General features: G+C 39.2%; 1 protein-coding gene across 1 annotated transcript; it reads right to left on the bottom strand.

Moving 5' to 3' along the window:
• Positions 1 to 17,618: 17,618 nt before the first annotated feature.
• On the bottom strand, positions 17,619 to 23,504 carry LOC145423182 (Fc receptor-like protein 5). The gene is made up of 8 exons (XM_080295395.1): positions 23,453 to 23,504; positions 22,364 to 22,624; positions 20,852 to 21,118; positions 19,197 to 19,496; positions 18,767 to 19,024; positions 18,274 to 18,519; positions 17,991 to 18,095; positions 17,619 to 17,710 (listed from the first exon to the last, which is right to left on the bottom strand). Exons 1-8 carry the CDS (start codon positions 23,502 to 23,504, stop codon positions 17,619 to 17,621), a joined length of 1,581 nt encoding a protein of 526 aa, XP_080151521.1.
• Positions 23,505 to 24,324: the final 820 nt, after the last annotated feature.

Here is a 24,324-nt window from a genome sequence, read left to right as displayed (position 1 = left end):
CTTTAAAATGATGACGTCATCTTGCTGGTGATGGAGCCTCGAATAGGTTGCGCGTGAGACTCCATTATCAGCAACTTCTGGTATGAATGTGTGTGGGTGTATGCATGTGTCTGGACTGTGATGGACTGACGACTAAAAGTTTTAACTGACTTGATACTGAGACAAAAACGGTGCCGACTTTAGGATTATTGAATGTCCACAGACAATTCACCCAGCCTGTAAAAGAAGGGTGGATGTTTTGTCTTGCTTTGTTTTGTTTGCAAGAACAGAAGAATGACAGAGACTAAAGGGGGAGGCTGTAGCTTCACAGCAGTGTGAACTGCAGACTTAACCCTTTGGTTGCTAATTTTGAGTTACTGATGTTTGCATTAAGAAAATTGTGTTTTAGTAGCTGTGTTTTAATTAATGGATCATATTATATGGTTGGGAATGTTAAATGCTAAAGTGAAGAAAAGGTTTGATTCCACTCATGACTGAACATGTTATTATTAACCATAGTGGGTCACTGTAAAAAGTCAATTAATTTTTTAGAGGTAAAAAAAAAAAAAAAAAACCCTCCACCGAGGTCTATGAATAACAGGGGAATGGTAGACAGCCACACTCAAAATGGAGATATGTAATGATAAACACTGGTCCCCGTCTTTTGGGTGCTTTCTTGAAGTAGTCAACAATTTAAAAGTAAGATAAAATAACAGGGGCATGTGCTGAGGGGTGGTGCTGCACAAGAACAAGGGTAAAATAAAGAAAATATTGTTTTTAGTTTTGAGAAGTGCAAATTAAAATGTACCATTACACTCAGAAGATCAATATGAAGTTTGATATATGTTAATTTTGAATGAAGTACATGACTGGTGACTGTTCTGTCCTGAGCTTTTGTTTTTACACCACCCGCTTGATCACACCAACAGTTTCTCGCCACCGAAGAGGGGTACTTGCAAAAAATAGAGAATGGGGAGGAATATCATCAAAACTGGAAAAAGGTAATCCCCAAAGGGGGTGATAACGCCATAACTTTCACTTATGGTCAAATTCTCAAAATTTGACCCTGAACTTAAAAAATTCTTCAAACATTTAGAGACAGAGTGGAGGTTTAGATCAACACATGTCACAAACCACATAAGGCTGGAGCATTTGAATCAAAAAGGTGAATTGATACGCAGCAAAATGTTGATCATACTGATTATGTTTATTCCAGTGTGCAGAGCAAGGTTATTATTATTAAAGACAACAAATGAAATAACGAAAACTAGAAGTGGAAAAAATTTGCGTTAACGGAAATAAAATCAAAACAAAAAGGAAAACTAACTAATACTGTAATGAATGTTCACAAAATTAACTAAAATTAATTGGATGTATAGCAAAATCTGTTTAGTTGCATTGATAAGTATTTTCATTTTTTCTTTTTCTTTTTTCTTTTTTCTTTTTAAGATAAATCAAGTGTTGGGACGGTAAAATAAACACATTACAAAAACAAAATTGTTTTTAACTAATTTTATTTAAATTTTACAACATGTGCACCACAGTGCACAAGGGGAGTTCATTGATCACGAAGGTGAAACAAACAACGTTCAAGAGCTATTTAAGAAGATTACACGTTCCACTGAAATTTTTGTAAGCAGGATATTAAAACTGATTTATATAACAATATCATAAAACTGTAGATCAGGGATCAACTTAGAAGTCACTGACACTTCACTAGCTGTAAGCCATTGGTTCAGGAACAAGTGATTGCACTGGGCTTTCTATTTCGCAAAAGTCAATTCATTTATGATATCTGAGGAAGTACTGTGATTTTTTATTTTTTATTTGGAGACACAAAGGAACATTTGGCACTTCCCACATCTCACATATGTTTTACTGTTGCAACCATTCTACAACTGAAATGCCTTGGACTGTTAACCATTTCAGGCAAGTGGAGTTAACCATATTTTGCTACACTCTCATCAGACGGGGGCTTCCTTTTATTGATCTTTGGAGAGAAGTCTCCATTACTGGTACTATTCAGGTCTTGTTCACATGTTTGTCCCAGGTTTTTCAGCCAAGAGGAGCCTGAACTCCAGATACTGTGAGTTCTTTTCACACATTGAGATCACTGATAACTTTTAGCAACGACATGATCTTGTAGAAACAATTAGGTGTCATGGATTCAACTATAATTACGACTCTTATTTTTTTTACTTTACTGGAAAAGATTTCTGCATTTTACCCATATTTTATTTTTAACTCAAAATCAAAAAATTCTAGATTCTCCTATATGTTGGTTTTGCACCAGATAGGATGACAGATTTTAGGTGGCCCTGTGTTTTTCTCTATTACATCTGCCACTGCATCTTGATAATCTTTGTGTGGCTCCTACCGGGTTCTCACCCTCTCCTACCTGGCTCACATGACTCTCATCCTCTGAAAAATCTATGTTTGAATCTCCCTTAATAACTCTGTTAAGAATTTTCTTCGCCTTTGTCAAAAGTTGTCTACTAGGAAACAGTGAAATATAAGTACAAAGTCCCAATGTGTAGAGCACACATTAATAAATTAGTTATGTTCTCTGTGAAACTAAATAAGCCTAATTCTTAAAGACCCCTCAAATCATTTACTAGATGTTTATTTTTTGAATAAAATAAAAATCTGAGTTTAACAAAACATTTTAAATGTAAAAATCAAGCTTACCTTTCTTTCTTCCATAAAATGTGCTTGTGGGCACGCCAGCCATTTTGAAAAGGTGGGAAAAACAATTGACAAGGCCACACCCCCACACATGTGATATAATTTTAAAGGTACTGTTGTCCTCTCTAAGAAACATCAGGACTTAGAGGAGTGGCAAGTAGAGTATGAGAGCTACAAGCAAAAACTAAATGTGTACTACAGTGTGCAAAAATGAATTACTGGGCCATCAGGGGGTTATGAGGGACAACTATAAAACTAAAAATCCCACAAACCTCGAAGTGCACTTGAAAAGCTCACACAAGGTTAACCTAGTTTACCTAGAAGACCTCATCAGGGGGAGCACACTCCCCCTCCTTGAAGAGCTCCCCCACTCAACCCGCTGTCACGGCCGGGCGGATTACACACAGTAATTCGGCGTGCCCGTGTGGCGTGCTGGCTAGACCCAAGCACGGCGAAGGCTAGCGGTGGGTTTGGAGCAGACACGCAGTTATTCTAGTAATGACCAGTGCACGAAGCGTGGCTTCGGAACGGTCGTTACAGACAGAGAGCGAGCGGAGCCGGGAAGAGAAAAAGGATTGAAAGGGATTGTAACTCACAGTTGCTGAATCAGGCGGAGACTGACGTCGGCAGAGTTTCGGAGCTCCTGACACGAAGATACTGATGTCTGAGCGGCGAACAGGTGGGTGGCGTCTCTCTTTTAACCCCGGCCCCGTGATCAGCTGATCACAGCCGATCACCGGCTGACACCCGCATCCCCCGAAAACAGCTAACCCCAGATAAGGCAGCGTGATGTATCCCGAGATAACAGGACTGGGACATCTAAATAAAGGTGTGAAACAATCGCCTTCAAAAGGTTATCAATTCACTTCAACCAAAATTAGGAACACTCGGTGCGGCAAGAATTAATAGTTATTAGTCTCAACACCCAAGGATAACCAGAAGAGCATGATTGATATGATGGAACTGAGATTTTGTTACATTTAATTTTTGCAAAACACAACTAAAACTAAACTGAAACTAAGGATTTTCAGAAAATAAAAACTAGACTAAACTAGCAAAGAATTGGTAAAAAGTAATTACAACTGGTAAAAATTGAAAAATCTGGAGTCGAAACTAAATAAAAATAGCAACTAATGAAAATGGCGAAACGTTTAAAACCCTGGTGCAGAGATTGGCAAATCTGACCAGGAAACGTTATAAAATGGATTGTCAGAACAGTCAGCGTTAAAGCCACTTTTGACAGTCCATACTAGGATGGCATTGGATATCTTCGGGGCGGAAAAGGGTTGGTGTGACCAAGGTGTGGTTTGGCTTGTTGCATATATATTTGAGATCATATGGCTCTGGATGGACCAGTTACCAGGGCATGGAACGAGGACAGACTCATTAAAGGAGGAGAAGGAATTTCCTGGGATTGGAGATCCTCTGGGTGAGTGGTTGATTTAAAGCATTCATAAAATAGAAGTTATCTGTTGTTATTGATTGGTAATAGATTGATAATTGGCCACATTTACAGCTGTATTGACTTGTTGTGGACGTAGTCGACTTCAGGTTTAAACACTCTAATTAACAGGTTGAAAATAGTGACATTAAAGGAAGAGTATGCAGCGCCACCCTGTCAGACGCCAGTGATGGTGGAGCTCACTGATGAATCAGGTGAGCTGGATTCATGGCTGATTCAAAACTAAGATCCCCCTGCTGTGGTCAGTAAGGGGAGAACAGGGGGAAATAAAATTAAGAATAAAAGAGGCATTTATAAACGTTTAGGTGTCAAGTGAAACGGGATAAAAGGGGGTGTTTTACTGTTATTTTTAATATCAGCATTATTATTGTATGAGAATCATGCAACAAGCATTGCATCGATGATCATTTATTGAAGCTTTTGACCTTATACTAACATCTGTGTTCCTGTGATTGTTATAACCTCTGATGAATCTTCTATTTACAGGTGTTAGGATAATGATATAATTTTTCATTGCAGGTGTAACCATGATCATTTTTATACATATTGCAACTTGTTGCTCATTGTAGAGTTGTGCTCAAGTTAATAAGGGTTAAAAGCTACAGTCAGCGCGAATGTCTGACTGATCTATTGAGGGAAAAGGCTTCGAGCATAGAAGGCCGCACGTGCTTACAAAACACTGATATCATGTTATTCTTTGTGATCTTTTCTTCAATTATGTCTTTAAGTTTAGTTTAAGTAGTGGCAGTTAATTAAACAACATTTATTAAAATATTAAATACCTGAGTCAGAACGTTACACGCGGATCACCTTAAGAGTCTGGGAAACTTTGTAGCTGCCTAACTTTTTTTTTTGAATGTTCTAGCTCCGTTGATTTGACACATTGGAATGTGTCAAAAAAGGGGGGGGAAAGTTGAGCTTTAACATCAAACAAGGAGTATTTGAAAAATTTTATAACTTCTTTTGTGTCTTTAATACCTTAGGAATGGTAAAACTTAAGCTAATAGCGGTCCGAGAAGTTTCTGGTCTTGTGTAGAGAATTAGTGAGAACCATAAGATCATAACGTCTATGTTTAAGCATTAATAATTGAAATGAACTGAATAGCGTTTAGAAGATTTGTTAATTTCTTTGTCTTTTGTTAAAAAGAGTGGTTTCAATAATTTTCAGACACACTTTGCAATTGTGCTTATAATGAGTTGGCACTTGGTCTTTTGAAGGTCATAAGCTTCGTTCGGCGTGATTGTCCGGACTGATATATTGCAGGTATTGACTTTGAGTGCAGAGGGCTAAATGCAAACACGCTTACACACACATAGGATATGATTAGAATAAGTCCCTGGGACATTCTGAATGTTTTAAACCAATTCTGAATCACTAGAAGGTCAGTAGATAACAACATTAGATTATTAGGGTTAGGAAGAGAGGTGTTTTGGTTTTCTGTCTCTTACAGGGAAAGGAACAGACACCAGACGAGGTCACAGATATGCGAGGATCCTCCGCAGCAGAGACAGACACAGTGACTGCCGAGACACCAACTGGGTCCAAGGGTCATGGCGTTTGGGCTCCAGCTAGTCACCACAAAAGGATGGATCCCATAAACACAGCAATAACCATGAAGGGGTTGGCGGAAATCCGGGAACACCAGACCAACGAAGTTCGAGAGGCTTTTGGGCAAAAAGGGGAACACCTTCCTGTTCCTTTTTCTGGAGGATACACAGATCGTTGTTTGAAATCGGGGCAGAATAATCCCCTGATCTGTGCCACGACTGAAGGGTTGTCTAACCCCTAAGGTTGACAAATGAAGAGCAGAGGATCACCCAACTGGACGACACTGGTAGCTGCAGCAATAAAATAAAGGCTAAAAGCTGTGGGAGACCTGGGGAGTGTCATCTGTACCCGCTATTGTTGGAATAATAGTTTTTCTTACATCTGAACTGCGCAAACACAGAGGTCATCCCACATATGGTTCGCCCCTCAGGGGGACAAAGGACCTCAGGAGTGAGAAGAGATGAACCCGGCCACACTGAATTGAAGGGTGTTGGTGAGGTCATTATTCTAATGACCTCATCAAGGGGAATTGTTAGATTCTAATATTATTTTATGCCATGTTAGACCCCTAATTAAAGATTGTGAATTATTATGTAATTTTAGTTTGCATTATTCTCCTGAATTAGAAGAAGCTGATAACTATTGCATTAGTTAAACTGATGTGCATTATATTAAACTGTTGATTTATTGTGAATGAATGATATTGTTTTATGATGCATTATACTGCTGAGTTATAAGAAATACTGTTTGCAGAAAGTCATCGCCTTATTTGTCTGATTAGAAGAGAACAGAATATACTGGAGTTTTCTGCCCCATCTCAGCAGGAGCAGATAAACGGGGAGCCAAGGTCGTAGCTTAGGCGCTGTGTGAGAGAAGGCATGTGAATGTTTATGCTTTGTATGATAAGGTGGAGGCACCAGAGGCTATAAAAGTTTGAGCAATGCTCCACCATTTTGAGATTTTGAGGCTGTCTGCATCAGTGTCCATCTCCCACGTGTGTGATCATTAAAAATCATCGTTTGACTCAACCCGACCGGACCAGTGTTGTTATTGTGGTTTCCATCCCCGATATTTTGAACCTTAACAATATCTACAGAGTAAAACCAAACTCCCTCTGCCTGCAAGCAGACACTTCTGGAACTAATTAAAGGTGTTTTTAACCCCTGATGTGACCTGTCTGTGCTCCGTCTCTCACCCTAAGACAGCTGGAAGAGGTGTTGCCTTGTAGGTAGCTATAACTGTTATAATTGTATTAATAGCGAAAGACATTGTTTTTAGCGTCCTGTAACCACACAGTGGTCTGATGAGTCTCAGTTTCTGCTCCAACATTCAGATGGTAGGGACAGAATTTGGCAGAACCAAATCAATCAAATCAAATTAATTTCACTTTGATCTCCAAACAAACTACAGTGATTTCCATGTTTCCTTGTTTAGGCTGTGGGACTGTAACCTCTAAGGTTTACATGTTTCCAGTTTAAACTTTCAGAGCCTCAGAAATCAACAGCAGCACTGAGACTGGACTCAATGATAAAATAGTTAACAGGAATAAAAATGTTTATTTTACTGCTCTGTGTGCTACATCATCAGGTTAATGAGTTTCTACAGCATTCATATCTTATCCTTTTTTACAACAGTGTTACATTTTAATGTTTTAAGTTTGATATTATTTAAAGATTTTTAATCACTATTTAATAATATCTCTGCAGCAGGTGGCACTATGTGTCCCTCCAAACTATCAAAGCGCAGCTGATTCACAGAAACAGGATTCAGCTTCGAGAGCAGAGTCCTGCAAATGTGTCGACTGTGTAGCCTTTTCATTGGGACAGAGAGGGGGAGGGACTTTCACCCACCCAACACATGCTATCGTGTATCCTCTAAGGTCCTGACTGCACGCTGTTTGAAGTTGATGATGTCAGCGTCTGCTGAATGTTCATTGGTTGGCAAGTGTAGTGAAATACAGCAGGAAAGGAAGAAGCACAAAAAACACTTCAAAGGTCAACAATGCACACATGCGAGAGCGTAAATCTGGCGTGCGATGGCTCCTTTATGCATCAAATTGTGCCTCAGCTGGAGGAAGCCAAGACAACACTATGGATATCAACATTGATGCAAATGAGTATCTTCATTCTGTTTTAGTATTGATTAACAACACAGTGTAGATATCTAACCCTACTCTAGATCTAATCTCTATGATAATAAAACTACTCTGATATTTTCTATCTCTGACATTTCACTGCAGATGTTTGAGTTTCTAAAATCTGATTGTCTTTTGTTAACATTAAAAAGTAAAAATAAAAGTCTAATTATTTATTGAGCATCAAAAAGGAGAGAAAAATAACCATGTCTCAGCATCAGCATTAACGTAGAAGAGAGTAATGAAGTAAAGATAAAACATCATTAGGATCAAACTGACGGAAAATCAAACAAAACAAACTAAATTAGGACATTAGTTTTAAGAGTTTAAGAGTATTTTTCTGTCTCTGTGCATAAAAAGTACGTTTGACACATGAGAAAACATTTTTAAACTTATAGTTATAAAAAATGTTATAAAAGTTTAATTTAAAATGTATTAATATATGACCTTAAAGACAATGACAATGAGTCAAGTGCAACAAGCAGCGATGTATCCAACACGATACTCCAGACTAAACTGAACCAAGGAACCAGCCAACATTTGTCTGTAACTTTCATAAACATCACAAATATGCTTTGTTCAAACTCTCACATAAACACTTCAAACCAGTGATACACTCTAATTCTCACACATGAGAAACACTTTCATTAATCAGTGCCATTCAAACAATGTCACAAATGTACTTACACAATAACCCCGTCATGCAGAGCAAAGAGTGCCCCATCCTCACATCCAGCCCTGCTGCACTCTGATCCTCAGCTGATCTCAAACACTTTGACTTTACATCAATAATAAAAAGAGAAGCTGCATTTAATACAGATAAGACCAGAGTGTTTCTTCTGACTGTGGCCTCTCTGTGCTTCCTTTCCTTTTATACAAACCTCAAACAGCTCCTGTAGCTTTGACCACAGCAGTCATGTGACGTGTTCACATTTCCTGTCCACTGCAAACATGCAGGCTTGCTTCTTGTGTTTTATTCCTATCTTCTGTTGTTTCAGGTCAGGGGACATATTTACCAGCTCATAATTATGTTTTATTCTCAGAGACTTTTATATGATTTGTGCAGTGTCGTGTCGTGACTAGAGATGGGTATCGTTTAGGTTTTATCCGATACCAGTACCAAACCGGTACTTTTGAAACGGTGCTGGTGCTTAAACGGTGCTCGAACCAGTGCTTAAAGAATGGAAAAACACAAACTTTGTCCAAAAACCTCTCATGTTTAGCTAGTTTTTTTGCAAAAAGATAACAATGTTAGCCTTTTCTGCAGCTATGGGGCATATATTGTATCACTCTTGGCTGGAAGCAATGCTTAAACAATGGAAAAAACACAAACTTTGTCCAAAAACCTCTCATGTTTAGCTGTTTCCCACTTTTTCTTTGGTCATTTTAGCCTTTTTGGCCAGGGTGAAGGGAGTATCTGCCATCAAACAAGAAGACAGCCGCATGTAACTACGACAGCGTTTGCTAGTTCACCTTACATGCATTAATGTAATAACGTGGTTAGCCTACTCAACGTAAATTACACACGAACAACATTAAGCTACTCACGCAGAGAAGAACGGCTGCTGCTGCATCATCATCCTCATCATTTCTGCTACACTGGCAGGGCTAGGGGCCAGGACTCTCCTCTTCGGGTTCTTGCGGGATGTTACTAACTCCGGTCCGATGACAGGCATCACACCCATAGTAGGTACGGTGCATTTCTCGGCTTTAAAAAAAACGCTATGCGTCGTCAGGTGTTTCATCAGATTCAAGGTGTTACCTCCTTTGCACAGTATCACCTTAAAGCACTTCTTGCAGGCTGCTGAGTTTGCATCTTTGGCTGTGAAGTACAGCCAGACTTTTGACCGCTTCGCCTTGGGCATTTCTAATCTGTAGTTCTGCTCTAAAAGAACGTGTGTACCTGGGCCCGCCTACTATCCTTGGAAAGGTAAAATGATTGGCTAGAATCTGAAGTGTATCACATCTCAGGAAAAAAAAGCACCGAAATAAAGCACCGAAATGTGCGCTGCTTTTCGGTCTGTTTATGTCAGAACCGGTGCCATGATAACACCGGATACCGGTACCTATCTTGAACCTTGAATTGGTCACATGATAGGGTGAGGCAAGGTCTCTCCTGAAATCTCTGGTTATAATTCCTGAATAAGTCGAAGTTGCCATTCACAATTTTTTTTTGTGGAACGCTTCCTCAACTCAGATCTCCCACTCTGAAAGTCTGAGCAGACCAGTGTACTCTGAGTTAACGATCCAAGATGGCGGCACTGAACATAAACAGGAGTAAAACTGTTATGGTTCGAGGTCGTTTGACCCAGCAGTTTGAGTTTTTTGTGTTTTTGTGATTTCTTTGTGTTGTGATCTTTTAGTTTTCTATTAGTTAGTATTGAGGTTAGACCTGGTTTTGCATCCAAGTTTAGTCATATTTCTGATCGATGTTTTCTTGTCGCTGTGTCATTCCCTGTTTCCTGTCTGAGTCATGAACTCTGTGTTTGTTCCTTAGTCATGTCCGTGTCTCGTCTCCTTGTTCCCTTGCCACGTTCCCCTCGTACTTCCATGTCGCCTCTGTCAGTCTTGTATGTCCACGTGTGTTGTGTCCAGTCATGTCACTGTTTTCACCTCCCATTTCTGCTTCTATGTCCCCATGTCTATTTCTTCCCCGGTTCAGGTGTCTTTTTCCGTTTTGTCTGTTTTATTTTGACAGTATCACGTCCTGTGTTTGGTTTGTCTTCCTCGTGCGTCATTATGTTTATTGCAGTTGTGTTTCCCGTGTGTTCCACTTCCTTCGTCAGCCTCTTGTGTATTTTTGGTGTGAGTTTTCATTTGTTCGTTGGCAGGTCATCTTTTCACCATGTGCCATGTTTCTGTTCAGTCAAGTCTCAGGTATTCATGTCCATGTTAGCCACATTCAGGTTTCATGTTCACTGTGTCTAGTGTTAGTTTTCCCCAGTTTAGTTTACTGTTAACATCGTCCTAGTTTCTGTTTGCTTTTGTTTATATTGTTGATCCAGCCTAAAGTAAACGGCTTGTTTTTTGTTAAGTTCATTCCTGTCTCAACCGTCTGCTTTTGGGCTCGCGCCACTCTCCAGTCATCTGGCCACGACAAAGTCTGTACTGCCACTGTGGTGTATTTTTGACTCACTAAAAAAGCCGTGATTAGGTTTGAGCACCAATTAGTCAAAAAAACAAGTATTATGCTGCACTGCTATTCATACCTGCGTGGCTCTAATTTGCCAAGAACCAAAACAAATCCTGTTTCCTAGCTTTTTCTGCAACATGCTAACTCGAGAGTGACGTCACTCCCAATTTCCAACATTCGAGTTCAGAGGTGTCTGGAATGCAGCATAATGACCCAAACCTTTATTCACACCTTGGCTCATGTGATGACACATATGATTAGTATTGGGTCTATGAACCTTTTTAAGAGACAACTCCCACTGGAGTCTCCACTGTTTGCCTCTAGAAGTGAAGAAGCCTCTTAGATGAGAGGTGACACGTCTTAAAGAAACTTAAAGAAGTTTAGTCACTTTCTTTCCAAACTCCTTAGACTACCATGAGATGGATGACTGAGAACCTACACAGACATTAAACATTAAGAAGGTTGCAGGTTTGAATCCACCAGCTGAGGATTTTTGTGTGGAGTTTGCATGTTCTCCTTGTCTGGGTTCTCTCCAGGTACTCTGGCTTCCTCACACAGTCAAAAGTCATATATTATTATGTTAACTGGTGATTCAGGTGATTGCAACTAGGTATAGATGCGAACATGAATGGTGGTCTGTCTCTCCATAACCTGTCTAAGTGGAACTCATCTTTCACACTATAAAAGTTATTATAGGCTCCGCCCACATTAGTCCAAAAAGACAACAGAGCAGTGAATGCTTTAAGGTGTGGTAACTTTGTGATCAGCTATTCCCCTCCATATGTGTCACGGATTGCCGGGGCAAGCCGTGTGGAATGTAGGAAGGACCCAAAAGGCAGCAGCTCTGGTGCAGGTGAGTGTTTATTTACAGGGGTGGGTAAGTACAAACAGCGGTGCGACAAAACATGAAACTGGAAACCTAAACTGGGTAAACTAATAAGACAAACCAGAACGAGGATGCAGGGAGGTCCGGAGAAATACATACGGGAAGACGCAGGGAGACCAAGGGGAAACAACACAGACGAACCAGCAATTACTAAGACAGAAAATACAACTTAAATACACTCAGAGAACATAGGGAGATTACACACAGGTGGGAGACACAGCTGGGAGTGATAAACATGACGAGACTAGGGAGGCAAACTGAAAACACTCACATAAGACGCAGACCTTCACAATAAAACAGGAACTTACACATGAAAGGACACAAACTAAGAAACGCGGACTAGATACAGGAACACACGGGCAGAACAGAGTAAACACTAACCAGAGGAAGAACAGAACCAAAATCGCGAAGAGAAAACACAAAACGCTGGGTCAAAAGGACCCAGGATCATGACAATATGAGCATGCAGTATACCTCAGTTTATCACTCAAAAAACGAGACAGTGGCCATTGTCAATATACAGTCTATAAAATCAATCTAAGTTAAAGCCTGCAAACACAGCCTCCATCCTTAATCCTGTCAAACACTTTCTTACAAAGGTTATAATTAAGGTTTGGTGCAGTATCATCTACACATACAAACATGTTGACATCCGGGTTTTTTTAGATTGTTTAACAGCAGGTTTGTTTCTTCTTCCCATCACTTTTGTGTTTGAAAGGTAAAATACATTAACATATATGTTAATATATTATATTAACATATATTAACATATATATATATAAACATGTCTGTATATGATGTTGTGGACAGAGAGAGTGATGGATGATTTTATGTATGTCAGATAAATGAACGTTTACAGCACGTCCATGCAGAGACTCTTAAAGACGTGAGCGTGAGAAACAAGCTTTTCACCGTTTCTCTTGATGCCCACATGCTTTATTTATTCTTTAGTCCAGCATGTGTCATCACCACAATAAAGCTACTTTTAAACTGTTTTCACACATTGTCATACCTGCACATTTCCACTCGGCTGTGTTGACTTTAAAGAAAATAAACCGCAGGCTTCCTCTTATGAGGTATCTGACTTGCAGAGGATAAAAATAAACCTGTTGGAGAAAAGACACAACCAACAACTATCTCTTACACATGTAGGCATCAAAGTCTGTTCAGAGGAAGAAAGACGTTATTCTGTATTGTCTTATTTACAGTTTGATCTTTTAGTTTTACTGCTTATTGCTTCTTAAATAAAACGGGTCACTATATTAATTTAAAAAAAGATTTGCATTTATCAAAATAGTCTACAGTTTTCTCCACTCTGTACGAGTGCAATGTATGGTGTCCAAACAACCAAGTTAACCAGCAGAGTATGAGGAGGAAGCAGAGGGGCGGGGATCAGGAAGGTCAGGTGGTTATCAGGAGGATAGAAAAGAGCAAAAGGGTTGGGTATAATTTCTGGATTTCCATCATAAAAAAAATGTCCACCAGAAAAAGTCTCAACACGATGTAAGACAATGTCACACCAACAGGGGGCACTATAATCTGAACCTTAAAGCCATGTCTGCTGATTCAGAGCTTGAAAACAACGTTTAAATAAAGGAGATGAAAGAAAATAAAATTACTAAAATACACAAAAGGTAAGATTGTGTTAAAGCTGCATGTTGGCCATGACTTGTTGATGTCCACTTCTCTTTATGGACCTGAAACAAAGAACAGAACAAATACAACTGAAAAACTGACAAAGACTAAAAGGTGCTGAAGATGTGGGGCTGCTGTCTGATGAGATGTGTGTTGCAATAACCTGTCAAAACACGGATCAGTACAAATGATTAAACTTGTGATGGTGCTTTGTACAGTTTATTTAACATGTTGTGTCGCAACGTTAGAAATTATGCATCACTTTCAGCCAATAATCAATAAGAAACGTTTCACCCTTTCTGTAGCCACACAACAACAGAACGAGGATAATTAGCATGAATCCATGTTGTTCATGTTGTTTCTGACTCAGTCGATGTCACAGCTGCTCACTGATTCTGTTCTGTTGCTGCTGCTCTCCCTGATTCAGGTTTTACATGTTTGCATGTCACAGCAGAGAGTGGACAGTGCAAAGTTAATTAGCAATTAGAGAACACTGGAAAACAATAAGAATAATATACTGTACACAACTGTACAGAATTGAATAGAATAAAATAATATAAAATGTATAATAGGATAAAAATAGAATACAAATGCTATATACAACTGAGTAAAAATATAACTTTGTCAGAAAACAGTATTGCACTTAGTCTTAATGCACATGTGTGTGTTTGATCAGCTGCAAAAGTCTTTGTTGTGGAGTCTGACAGCAGTGGGGAGGAAAGACCTGCGAAATCTCTCCGTCCCACACCGTGGGTGCTGCAGCCTGCCACTGAAGGAGCTGCTCAGTGCTGTCAGAGTCTCCTGCATGGGGAGGTAGCAATGGATTGAAAATAGAATAACTAGGCTTTCTGATGTGGAGAATAGAATAGATAAATAATGCAGAGCATATTCAGGTAATGCCACCAGGCGGCACCCTGGTAACTGTTATTGATGCATTTACATACACATGTATAATAACTTGCATCTTGACAGTTACAGGATAGAAATACAGATACTCAGAGTTGCACTGATGACCTCTTTGTTTTCTCTTTCAGACAAAAAGAAAATAGAAGAAATAAAAACAGTCACCAGTGTAGTTATAGTTGTTCACCTACTTTATAGGACAAGGTCATGATTGCTAGTGAAGAGAGAAAACCATCTACAGCACATACTGAGGTGTTAGAGCATATGACCAGCAGTGTTTATCACCATCATGCTGACTTCAGGGGAAAACACTGAGCTAGCTCAACCCAGCTGGTTTAGTTTACCTGACTGAGCAGGAGCCTGACCTGTACCTCCACCTTACTGTGACTAAATGTTTGTGTTTGTGTCATATTTTTAAATTCTTGTGCGATCAGTTAATGATCAAAAGGGAGCGTAATGGAAAGGTTTAATCCTTCTACTTCTTTCAGTCATGCTGACCATGGTTGATGCAGAGCTTTAGTACTCTGTGATGTTCTGTCTCCATCTTTCATATGAGATTCATCACATGTACAAGTTATCTTTTCCTTTAACTGCATCCTGTGACAGCAGCACACAGAGAGCTTCTCTCTGTAAATGTTCTACTTCAGTCCTCTGTGTCAGATACATGCAGACTGCTGTCATGCTCTGAACTGTTAGTGACCGCTTTGCAAATAATACTCACATCTGTTTATTTCAGGTTTCCATGACAACACCATTGCAAACTGTTTAAGTGGTTGTTTTGTTACTTTGTGAATAATCTCATACAGGAAACAAAAATCAAAGATAAAATGTTCAAATGTGAAAAGATTTTATTTCTCCTTCAAACTACAAAAGCACAGAATGATCAGAAACAATAATATACATATATGCACATTTAAGAAATAATTCTTATTTATATAATGTACGAGATCTTTAGACAAACACAGTTAAAGTATTTGTTGTTGCCCATATCAGTATTTACCTGTGAAACACTGCAAACACTGACTTTAAGTTGTGCTGTCAGATACTAAAGATCACATATTTCACACTGCTGTTGGAACATGTTAGATACATTCAAGGTTTATTACAAAATCTTTATACAAATAACTGAATATAAAGAGCACGAATACACCTACATTTGTTTTATGCTATAAGAGAGCAATATGTCTGATATTAGGATTTAATATTGTAACTGCACATAAAGCTGAGCATGTCTGATATTTGGGCAGCAGAGGAGCAAGAGTGGCTTCATAAAAAGCTTCTTCTTGGCTTTGCTGCTACAGCTCTCCTCACTGACCTGTAAGACAAGCACAAAGAGACAAAGTGATTTCCAACATGTAAAGATATTATGAGCTGAAGACATTTAATAATGTGAAGAATAAATCAGCCTGCATGGCAGCAGAATTACTGAGAGAGCTTCCTGATATGACTTCAGAATAAACTGCTGCATCAGCTGCAGGACTTGATTTTCCTGTGAATGAAGAGAAGATCATTGAAAACAATAATATCATTAACCAGGAGGAAACTGGATGTCTCCACTGATGCAAAGATAGAACTAGATTTTATTAACCAAGTAATTAGTACGCATGAAGACCTAAATACAAACATTAAAATAAACAGATTTACATTTTAAGAGCAGATAAACATGATGAACAATATTCAGTGGAGATGATGGCAGACTTTGCTCACCTTTGTTTTTCTTGGCTTTTTCTTTTTTGGGCTGTTTGACCTCAGCATACATCAGACTGTCCTCTAAAAGAGACGTCAGAGCTCAGGACACATTTGTTCAGCACAGATATGATACAAACATGTTGGATACATATGGACTTTAAACTTTTTACAACTACAGTGAAGGATATAAGAGTGAAATCATTTGTTGCCTGTGACACTTCATCTTTGCAGGTGTGTGTTTTGTGATTGAGGTCTGGGTCAGAATCTGTGGATGCTGTGATTCAGTAAAGCTGAAACACTGATTAGTAAGTGAATAACTAAACTCCATGTTGACCTATAATTACCTGCAATATAATGATGTGATGACACGTTCAAGTACAAACACTGAATGAGACTGTTGTGACTGTACCTGCAGCTCCCGTCTTCACCTCAGAGTAAACAGCACTCTGCTCTGGTTTATGATGCTTCCCTGTTAAGATGATCGAATCCACAAAAGAAAAACATTTAATACATTTTTAAACGTTTCAAAAACTTTCCAGGCTTTTCTTCTACATTGTATATGTTTTGTGTACTCACACTTATTTCCAAAGTTTTCCAGTTCAATATTAGAGTAAATGACATCTGGGGGTTTATCTGCACCTGAAATGTTCATATTTTAGTTACACAATTGTAAACCAATGACATGGTGCCAGTTTCCTTAAATTAAAAGACTGTTTCATCTCTAGCTGCTCTGTGCTTTTCACATGATGTCCTGCACCAGTGTTTCAGTGGCTCACACATGAAAACCAACATGACACATTTTTCAAAGATAAATGAAAAAACAGAAAAACCTTTTACAGAGTTTCATTAGTTGTGTTTAAATCAACAACAGGACTATCAGATATTTTCAGAGCATGAACCCATCATGGTGTTACTGTTTGTGTTGTTCTGATATGAAACAACAACATTTGTGGATTCTTTCAGTCGAGTTAAAGATACAATCAGGTTGTAAAATCCTGTTTGTTTCTGATCTTTTGTGCATGTAGTCAGTTGGTTATTTGGATGAAACTGAACCTAAGAAATGTTCCTGTCAATGGAGATGAATGAAGAGTCAATATTAATAATGATAATAAAGATCGGTTTAAGTGCTGACCACTTACTCGAGGTCTCAGTGTCAGTCATTTCCTGTTTTATTTTCCCCTGTATCTTGTGTCATTCTGTTACCTCTTTTCCATTAGTAACTAAAACACAGTTTTCAGGGTTTTCCATCAGATAGTTCTGATTCCATCAGATCCAGTAGTACTATTTTAGTATTTACTCAACCGGAGTTCCAAGTGATCCGAGGCGATCCCAAAATGTGATGTCAATAGCGTACATGCCGATTGACTGGTCAGTGGCACCACTTGATGAGTTACGAGAGCTTCTTATTGATAAAAAAAAAGCCATTTTTGAAACCCGGCAACCCGGAATTGCTACACAAGCAACACCGTGGCCCCGAGTCTATAGAAAGATGACCGAGCAACAGGTATATCATCGCCGTGATGTTCACCTTTGTTGAATCATTTGTGACAAATATTAATTAAGTCATGGGGTGCTCGACCACGTCACTATGACGATGACCACACACATTAGGTGGTACTTGAGCGTGATGGAAAACCAGTCGATCTGAGTAATTACTAATGGAAAAGAGGCTTTAGTTAGTTAGTTAACACCTGTTACTCATCATCTCATTATCATGTGTTTTATAAACTGCCTCAGTTTTCCTTTGCTTTGTCACATCTTTCCTCATAGTTTGTTTTCCTAAGAATTATAGAAATGTGGTTTCCAACTTTTATTTAAATTTGGATTCGTACTGAGTTTAATTTCTACAATAAAGTCGTCATTTAGTTTAGTAACCCTGAAAGATTCCTAATGTAATATGAATAATAATAATAAAAATAGAAAAGAGGCTCTTACACTTGGACTGTCTGCAGCGACACAACAAGAGCAGGAGAATAATAATGAGAGAGACTCCACAAACCAGTCCAACCATCAACCACACAGGAGATGAAGAGCTGTCAGCTGCTGACACAGTTACTGTAACAGATAACAGAAATTAATTATTAATAAATTATAATCTTATAAATAAATGCATTTATAAAATAGAGCAGATTGACTTTGAGACTTAAATCAGACAATCTAATGTTCATTCTCAGTCATTGGTTTAGAAAACTCCATCAGATGTTTTGATCCTGCTCACCTTTAACTGACATCCAGCTCTGTGCTGACTCTCTTCCTGAGTACTGACACTTGTAGAAACCTTCATCAGACTTTGACACTGCAGAGATCTTCAGCTCCCCTCGGGGATCATTTTGAATAAGTTTGTCATTGTGATAGAAAAACACATTGGAAAGTATTTTTTGTGTTCTCAAACTGCAGCTCAGACTAACAGAAGCTCCCTCAGTCACAGGATGAACAGGACTCACCAGGATAGGACCATTACCATCATCTGTGACACAATCACACACAATTGTTTCAGTCACATCAGCTGATGCACACTTTGAGAAAAAGCTGACAAACAATAATAAGAACAGATTGTACAAATGTTCATCATGAAGATCTGATCTTGTGTATTTAAAAACTGCTATTTTTCTCCAGATAAAATGACTTCACATACAGCAAAGCTGGGACAAATGTTCATGTGACATCTAAATCATTCAAATCCAAGTAGTAAATGTATAATAACATACTCTGTACAGTGATGTTGACTGCACTGCTGAACTCTCCTGATCCAGACTCACACCAGTACACTGCAGTATCTGACTTTGATGTGTTGATGTCACATGTGGATCCAGTCATTCTCCTACAGTCAGAGTACAGTCGGCCGTCCTCAGAGAACTTCCTCACTCTCCACTCAGTGAAGTTTCCCTCACAGGTCAGTGAGACAGAGTCAGAGGTGAAGTGTTGCACTCTGTCAGGACTCACTGTGAGAGACGCTGCTGAATGAACATCTGGAAACAACATGCAGTGAAGAGACAAAGCTCACAGATGTTAGCATTAAAAATATCACAGTGGAAATATACATTTGACTTCTGTGTGGTTCACAGGAGTCCTGATAGTCATGCAGCCATATTTACAGACTTTCAAATTATCAACATGAAGATTAAAATTCCTCAAACTGACCTGCAGACCAGACAAACTTTGGTCGACTGTGATCAGTGTGATACTCTGGGTCTCCTCTTCCAGCTCTGCACACATATCCTGCTGTGTGTGTCTGTCCATGAATGATGTAGGAGTCCTGTGCAGTCCCACTGCCATCAGGTAGCAGCTCATAACTGGAGGATTTCTCTGATAGATCAGGAACAGCTTTATACCAGTAGAAGCTCCATCCTGCAGACGGATGTTCAACCTCACAGTTCAGAGTTACTGAGGCTCCAGGACTCAGCCATGATGGAGACACAGTGAGGACAGGACGGGGTTCATCTGTTCAACAAAGATTTGCTCTCAATCTTTCGTCTCTTAACTCTGAATTCAATGTCACTAAAATGTTGACTCACAAATATTTATGATGAACTTTAAGAGTGAGACTATCTAAACATGTCAAATATCTCAACATGTACTAATAAAAACACATTTTTACAAACTGTTTCTATTTCCAGGTTAAATGAACTATGACTCTACTTACTGTCAGAAACTGTCAGTGTGACTGAATCACTCCACTCTGTTGTTTCATGCTGTGAACTTTTCATTCTGCCCTTACAGCGATAGTTTCCACTGTTGGATGATGAAGCAGATCTAATCCTGTATTCATTTTGATTTGGAGCTTTTATCCTGCTGTTTGTTTCCCACTCATAATCCCACTCAGTGTCTCCTCCATGGATCTCACATCTGACAGTGATCGTCTCTCCTCTGTATATCTCAGACCAGTTTGGATACAGAGTCACAACAGGTCTGTTTGAGGCTGTTACTGTTCAAGAAAGTACAATAAAAACACATGAATGTCAAAAATGTTAATGCCTTTTGTTCTTCATCTTCCTCCTTAATCAGGAGTTTATTTGACTTCATGTTAAACTGACCAGTTTTCCCAATCCTGACTGACTGGCTGTCCTCTGTGTAGTAAACTGGGTTTCCTCTTCCTCCTCTGCACCTGTAGAGTCCTTCCTGTGAGACACTGATTTGTCCATTTGAGTGGAAAACTGCATCTTGTGTGGTCAGGGCTTCAGAGGATTTCTCATCTCTGTACCAGCAGTATTTCCATCCAGATGATGATGATGGGTTCACAGAGCAGGTCAGGGTCACACTGCCCCCTACTGGAACAGCTGTGTTATCAGCTCTCAGTTTGGCCTTTGGTTTATCTGCAGTTCAGTTTAGAAAAAGAACAAAAGTCAATGACTGAATCAAACCAGTTGAAATAACTTGGTGGAAATATGGAAATAATAAATATCACATAACTTTAATGGTGAAGCTGCAACAAACTGTACAACTATCACACAAACACAACACTAATCTTTCATATTTAATTTGCTGCATTTCTAAGTTAAAAACACACATGAGGAACAATCAGTGGATTTAATGTTTCTTAGTGGATGTGGTGGAGCAGCTGAGACAGATTCAGCATTTGTTCTGCATTTCATCTTTCATGTATTAGAGCTGCACAGCAGAGAAGTTACTCTCATATGTTTTGTTCTCTTCACTGTGAATAAAAAGCTGCTGTTCAGGTTTTTGTTGTTGGAATAAAAACTAAACATTTTACTGACCAACATGAAAGACAGTTATAAAGCTGTAAGAAAGAAGAAGTGCTTTTTCCTTATTTAGATACTCTGGATGAAAGATCTTACATGATACAGTCAGTGTGATGATATCACTCCACTCTGAGAAGAAATAGTCCCTTCTGCCCCGGCAGCTGTATCCTCCACTGTCAGACTCAGTAGCTCTGATGATTCTGTATTCATTGGATGTTGGAGGTGTGTTTAACTTGGCTGCTCTCCATTCATACGTCCACTGAGCTCCTTCACCTCCCTGAATCTCACATCTGACAGTGACTGTCTCACCGCTGTATATCTGAGTCCAGGATGGCTGCAGGGTCACAGTGGGCTTACTGGGAACTGTTCACAGACAAATATCCAGTTAGAGACAAAAAGAAACATGAAGATAAAAAAAAAAATAAGACGGAATAAATTCTTCTATTTGTCAGGAGTTGTCTCTCATATCAGGTTTAATAAACTCACCGTTGTTGAATAAAATTGTTAGCACAGAACACAAAATAACATCTCTCAGTTTGGCAGAAATAAAATTTTTAATCTCACGAGTTTCTGTAACTGTGACGTCACTGCTGTCCTCTGTGTAGTAAACTGGATCTCCTCTCCCTCCTCTGCAGTGGTACAGACCTCCTTGTGAGACACTAATAACTCTGTTTGCTTCATTTCCTCTCATGAGCTGAGCTTTAGAAGAGACTGAATCACGTCTGAACCAGTCAAACTTCCAGCCAGCAGAGCCCTCCACAGAGCAGCTCAGTGTCACACTGCCCCCTGCTGGTATGACTGAACTTTGTGCTATCAGTGTGGCTCTGGGTTTACTTGCTGTTGAAGAAACAAAATAAGTAAAACATTAAAACACCCTCAAGAATAAACTTGTTACAGCACTGACCAAACTTTAAACATTCACTGATTAATTTATCTACAAACAGAAACAAAGTAGTTTTTGTTGGAGCTCTTTAAAGCACCTGCAAGGACAGCATGCTAATGCTAAGCTAGCCAATAACCAAGAGTGATGAACTTCATCCTAACAAACTGATGAGCAGTCAGGCTGCAGCTCCATTTCTACCTGTTCATGTTTCTACTGTAGAATCACCATGACAACCGATGTAAGGTCTCTTTGTGCTGATTTTGTGTAAGAACTTTTTTGCTTTACTTTTTTCCAGTAATGATCCCAACAAAGAGGGGAAATACCTCCAACATGCACAAACATTTGACCTCACAGCCTCTAATCTGCATGAATGTCTTTGATATTCTGCTTAGAGATGGTGGCGACTCTCAAAGTGGAGCCAATGAGAATCAATCAATTCTTATCCATTCCCATCCCTACCTGCATGTGACACATTAGACTGTCTAACAAACTAAAAATTTCACTGATTTATCATTCTCTTATCAAACTGTCATCTCTGTACATTCCTCTTTACATTGCTGATATTTTAAGAGCCTCCATGGTGTCTCTCCTTTCTGTTTGCACAGTGAGAAAAACTGTTGTCCTGAGCTGCCTGCAGACAGCTGGATCATTGTTGGAGTTTTCCTGTTAAGACAGATGTAAACATGAAAACATTAAATGTCAGCATGAATCATGGTCCAACTCACACGAAACTGTCAGTCTGAAGGCATCACTCCATCCTGTTAAGAGATAGTCACTGCTACCCCGACATCTGTAGTCTCCACTGTGGGACACTGAAACTCTGCTGATCCTGTATTCACTGGATGTTGGAGGGCTGTTTGTGTTGGGTGCTGTCCATTCATATTTCCACACCTTTCCTTCACCTCCCTGAATCTCACATCTGAGAGTGATTGTCTCACCAGTGAATATCTGAGACCAGCTGTGCTGCAGTTTCACAGCAGCCAAAACTGTTCAACAAACAAATAAACAGAAACAAATCATGTGGGAGCAAAAATACATTTAAATATATTGAGTCTTACTTTAATTTAAACATGAATTTGTTGCATTTCAGAAAAAAACTATAAACATTCACCTTGTTTCTGAATTGTAACTGCAGCACTGTCCTCTGTGGAGAAAACTGGATCTCCTCTCCCTCCTCTGCAGTAATAGATGCCTCCTTCTGAAATACTGATCGTGTGCTCTGATGTTCCAGCTCCTATTTTCTGAGCTCCAGAAAACTGTGAATCACGTCTGAACCAGTCAAACTTCCAGCCAGCAGAGCCCTCCACAGAGCAGCTCAGTGTCACACTGCCCCCTGCTGGTATGACTGAACTGTGTGCTGTCAGTGTGGCTCTGGGTTTACTTGCTGTTGATGTTACAGGAAAGACAAACATCAGACTGTCAGTTGCTTCAGGAAAAACTTTGTTACAATAAATAAAGATTTTAAAGAGAAAGTAAAAAAATTCAAGAATCATTTTAGAAATATGCAATTTGTTGTTTTTTTCAGTAGTGCTTAATAGTAATGATCAAACTTTACACATTCACTCAGTCATTTAGCTTCTAGCACCAAACAGAAAACATTTACCTGCATGTGACACATTAGACGGTCTTCATGCACAACTACACTACAGATTCCCTCTGACTTATTCTTCATCTATTCAAAGACAAATCTTAGAAATACAAAGTACTTCATCCATGTTTAATCCCTGGTCAGTGTGTTGTCTTCGTAGAGCTTTGAAAAATAACACAGCATCCACTTGTCTTTTGTGAGCTACTGCTCCAAACATTTTATTCACCATTCACAAACCAGTCTTCTTTTATGGAGGCAATGCCCCTGGAGGCATTCATGAGCCCTCTCACATACAGCGCTCCCTGCTGGCAAACCCTATCACCACATGAACACCCATACATCACCACAGTCAGTTTGTTTGTGTCCTCTCTACATTTCCCTTTAATAATAGTCTAAAATCACACTACACTGAATGGTGTCTGTTATTGTTCGAGCACCGTGACCATCGCTGACATGGTTCCAACATCAAGTTCATGTAGTTTTCTATGATCTTAAATGTAATTTTGAATAATGTAAACACCTTATTTACAGAGAAAAACTGAACAATCAGAGAGGCTGACAGACTCCAATGAAGTCTCCAATAAAATAAAACCACACAGGAGTCCTTTGAGTTTAATTCAGCTAAAGATGGAGTTTGTGTTCCTCGTGAGACCAAACTTGCCAAAATGTGATCAACCTGTGGAGGGTCTTGTTTAACGCTGCCACTGCAGCTCGTCTAACATCTGATTGGTTACCATGTAGAGTAAGTCAGCACAGATCAATACTAGACAATCGACTGCGATGAAGTGGTGGTACTGTGGACGTGAGGCAGCCAGGTATCCCAGAATGCATTTCAATTCACAAGCAGCAACTATAGTGCTATCGAGTATAAGTAAAGTTTTAAAATACCCTGTTTGTCTGTCACTAAGTGTACTTTTTTAATCCATGGTCAGTTTGTTGCTGACGGAGTGTTTTGAGCTCTCGATGCCACAAAGCACGACTCCAGTCACACAGTTTTAACACCCACACTGAGTGAACACTGGACATAATTCACTGAGGTTGTATCTGTGGGGTGATGTTTATTTCATTGATTTATTTAATGCTGATTAAATCAGTTTG

Source organism: Astatotilapia calliptera, chromosome 3 (assembly GCF_964374335.1).
Source record: "Astatotilapia calliptera chromosome 3, fAstCal68.1, whole genome shotgun sequence".
Lineage (NCBI taxonomy): Eukaryota > Metazoa > Chordata > Actinopteri > Cichliformes > Cichlidae > Astatotilapia > Astatotilapia calliptera.
Note: the sequence above shows the minus strand (reverse complement) of the source record. Positions and strands in the feature narration are given on the sequence as shown.

Excerpts from the sequence above, each read along its gene's own strand:
- LOC145423182 (XM_080295395.1), bottom strand. The coding sequence starts at position 23,504 with ATGAATGCCTCCAGGGGCATTGCCTCCATAAAAGAAGACTGGTTTGTG. Across the intron at positions 18,520-18,766 it reads TGCAGTCAACATCACTGTAC|ATGGTAATGGTCCTATCCTG; the intron begins AGAGTATGTTAT and ends GTGTCACAGATG. Across the intron at positions 17,711-17,990 it reads TCGCTGCAGACAGTCCAAGT|TAATTACTCAGATCGACTGG; the intron begins GTAAGAGCCTCT and ends CTTTTCCATTAG.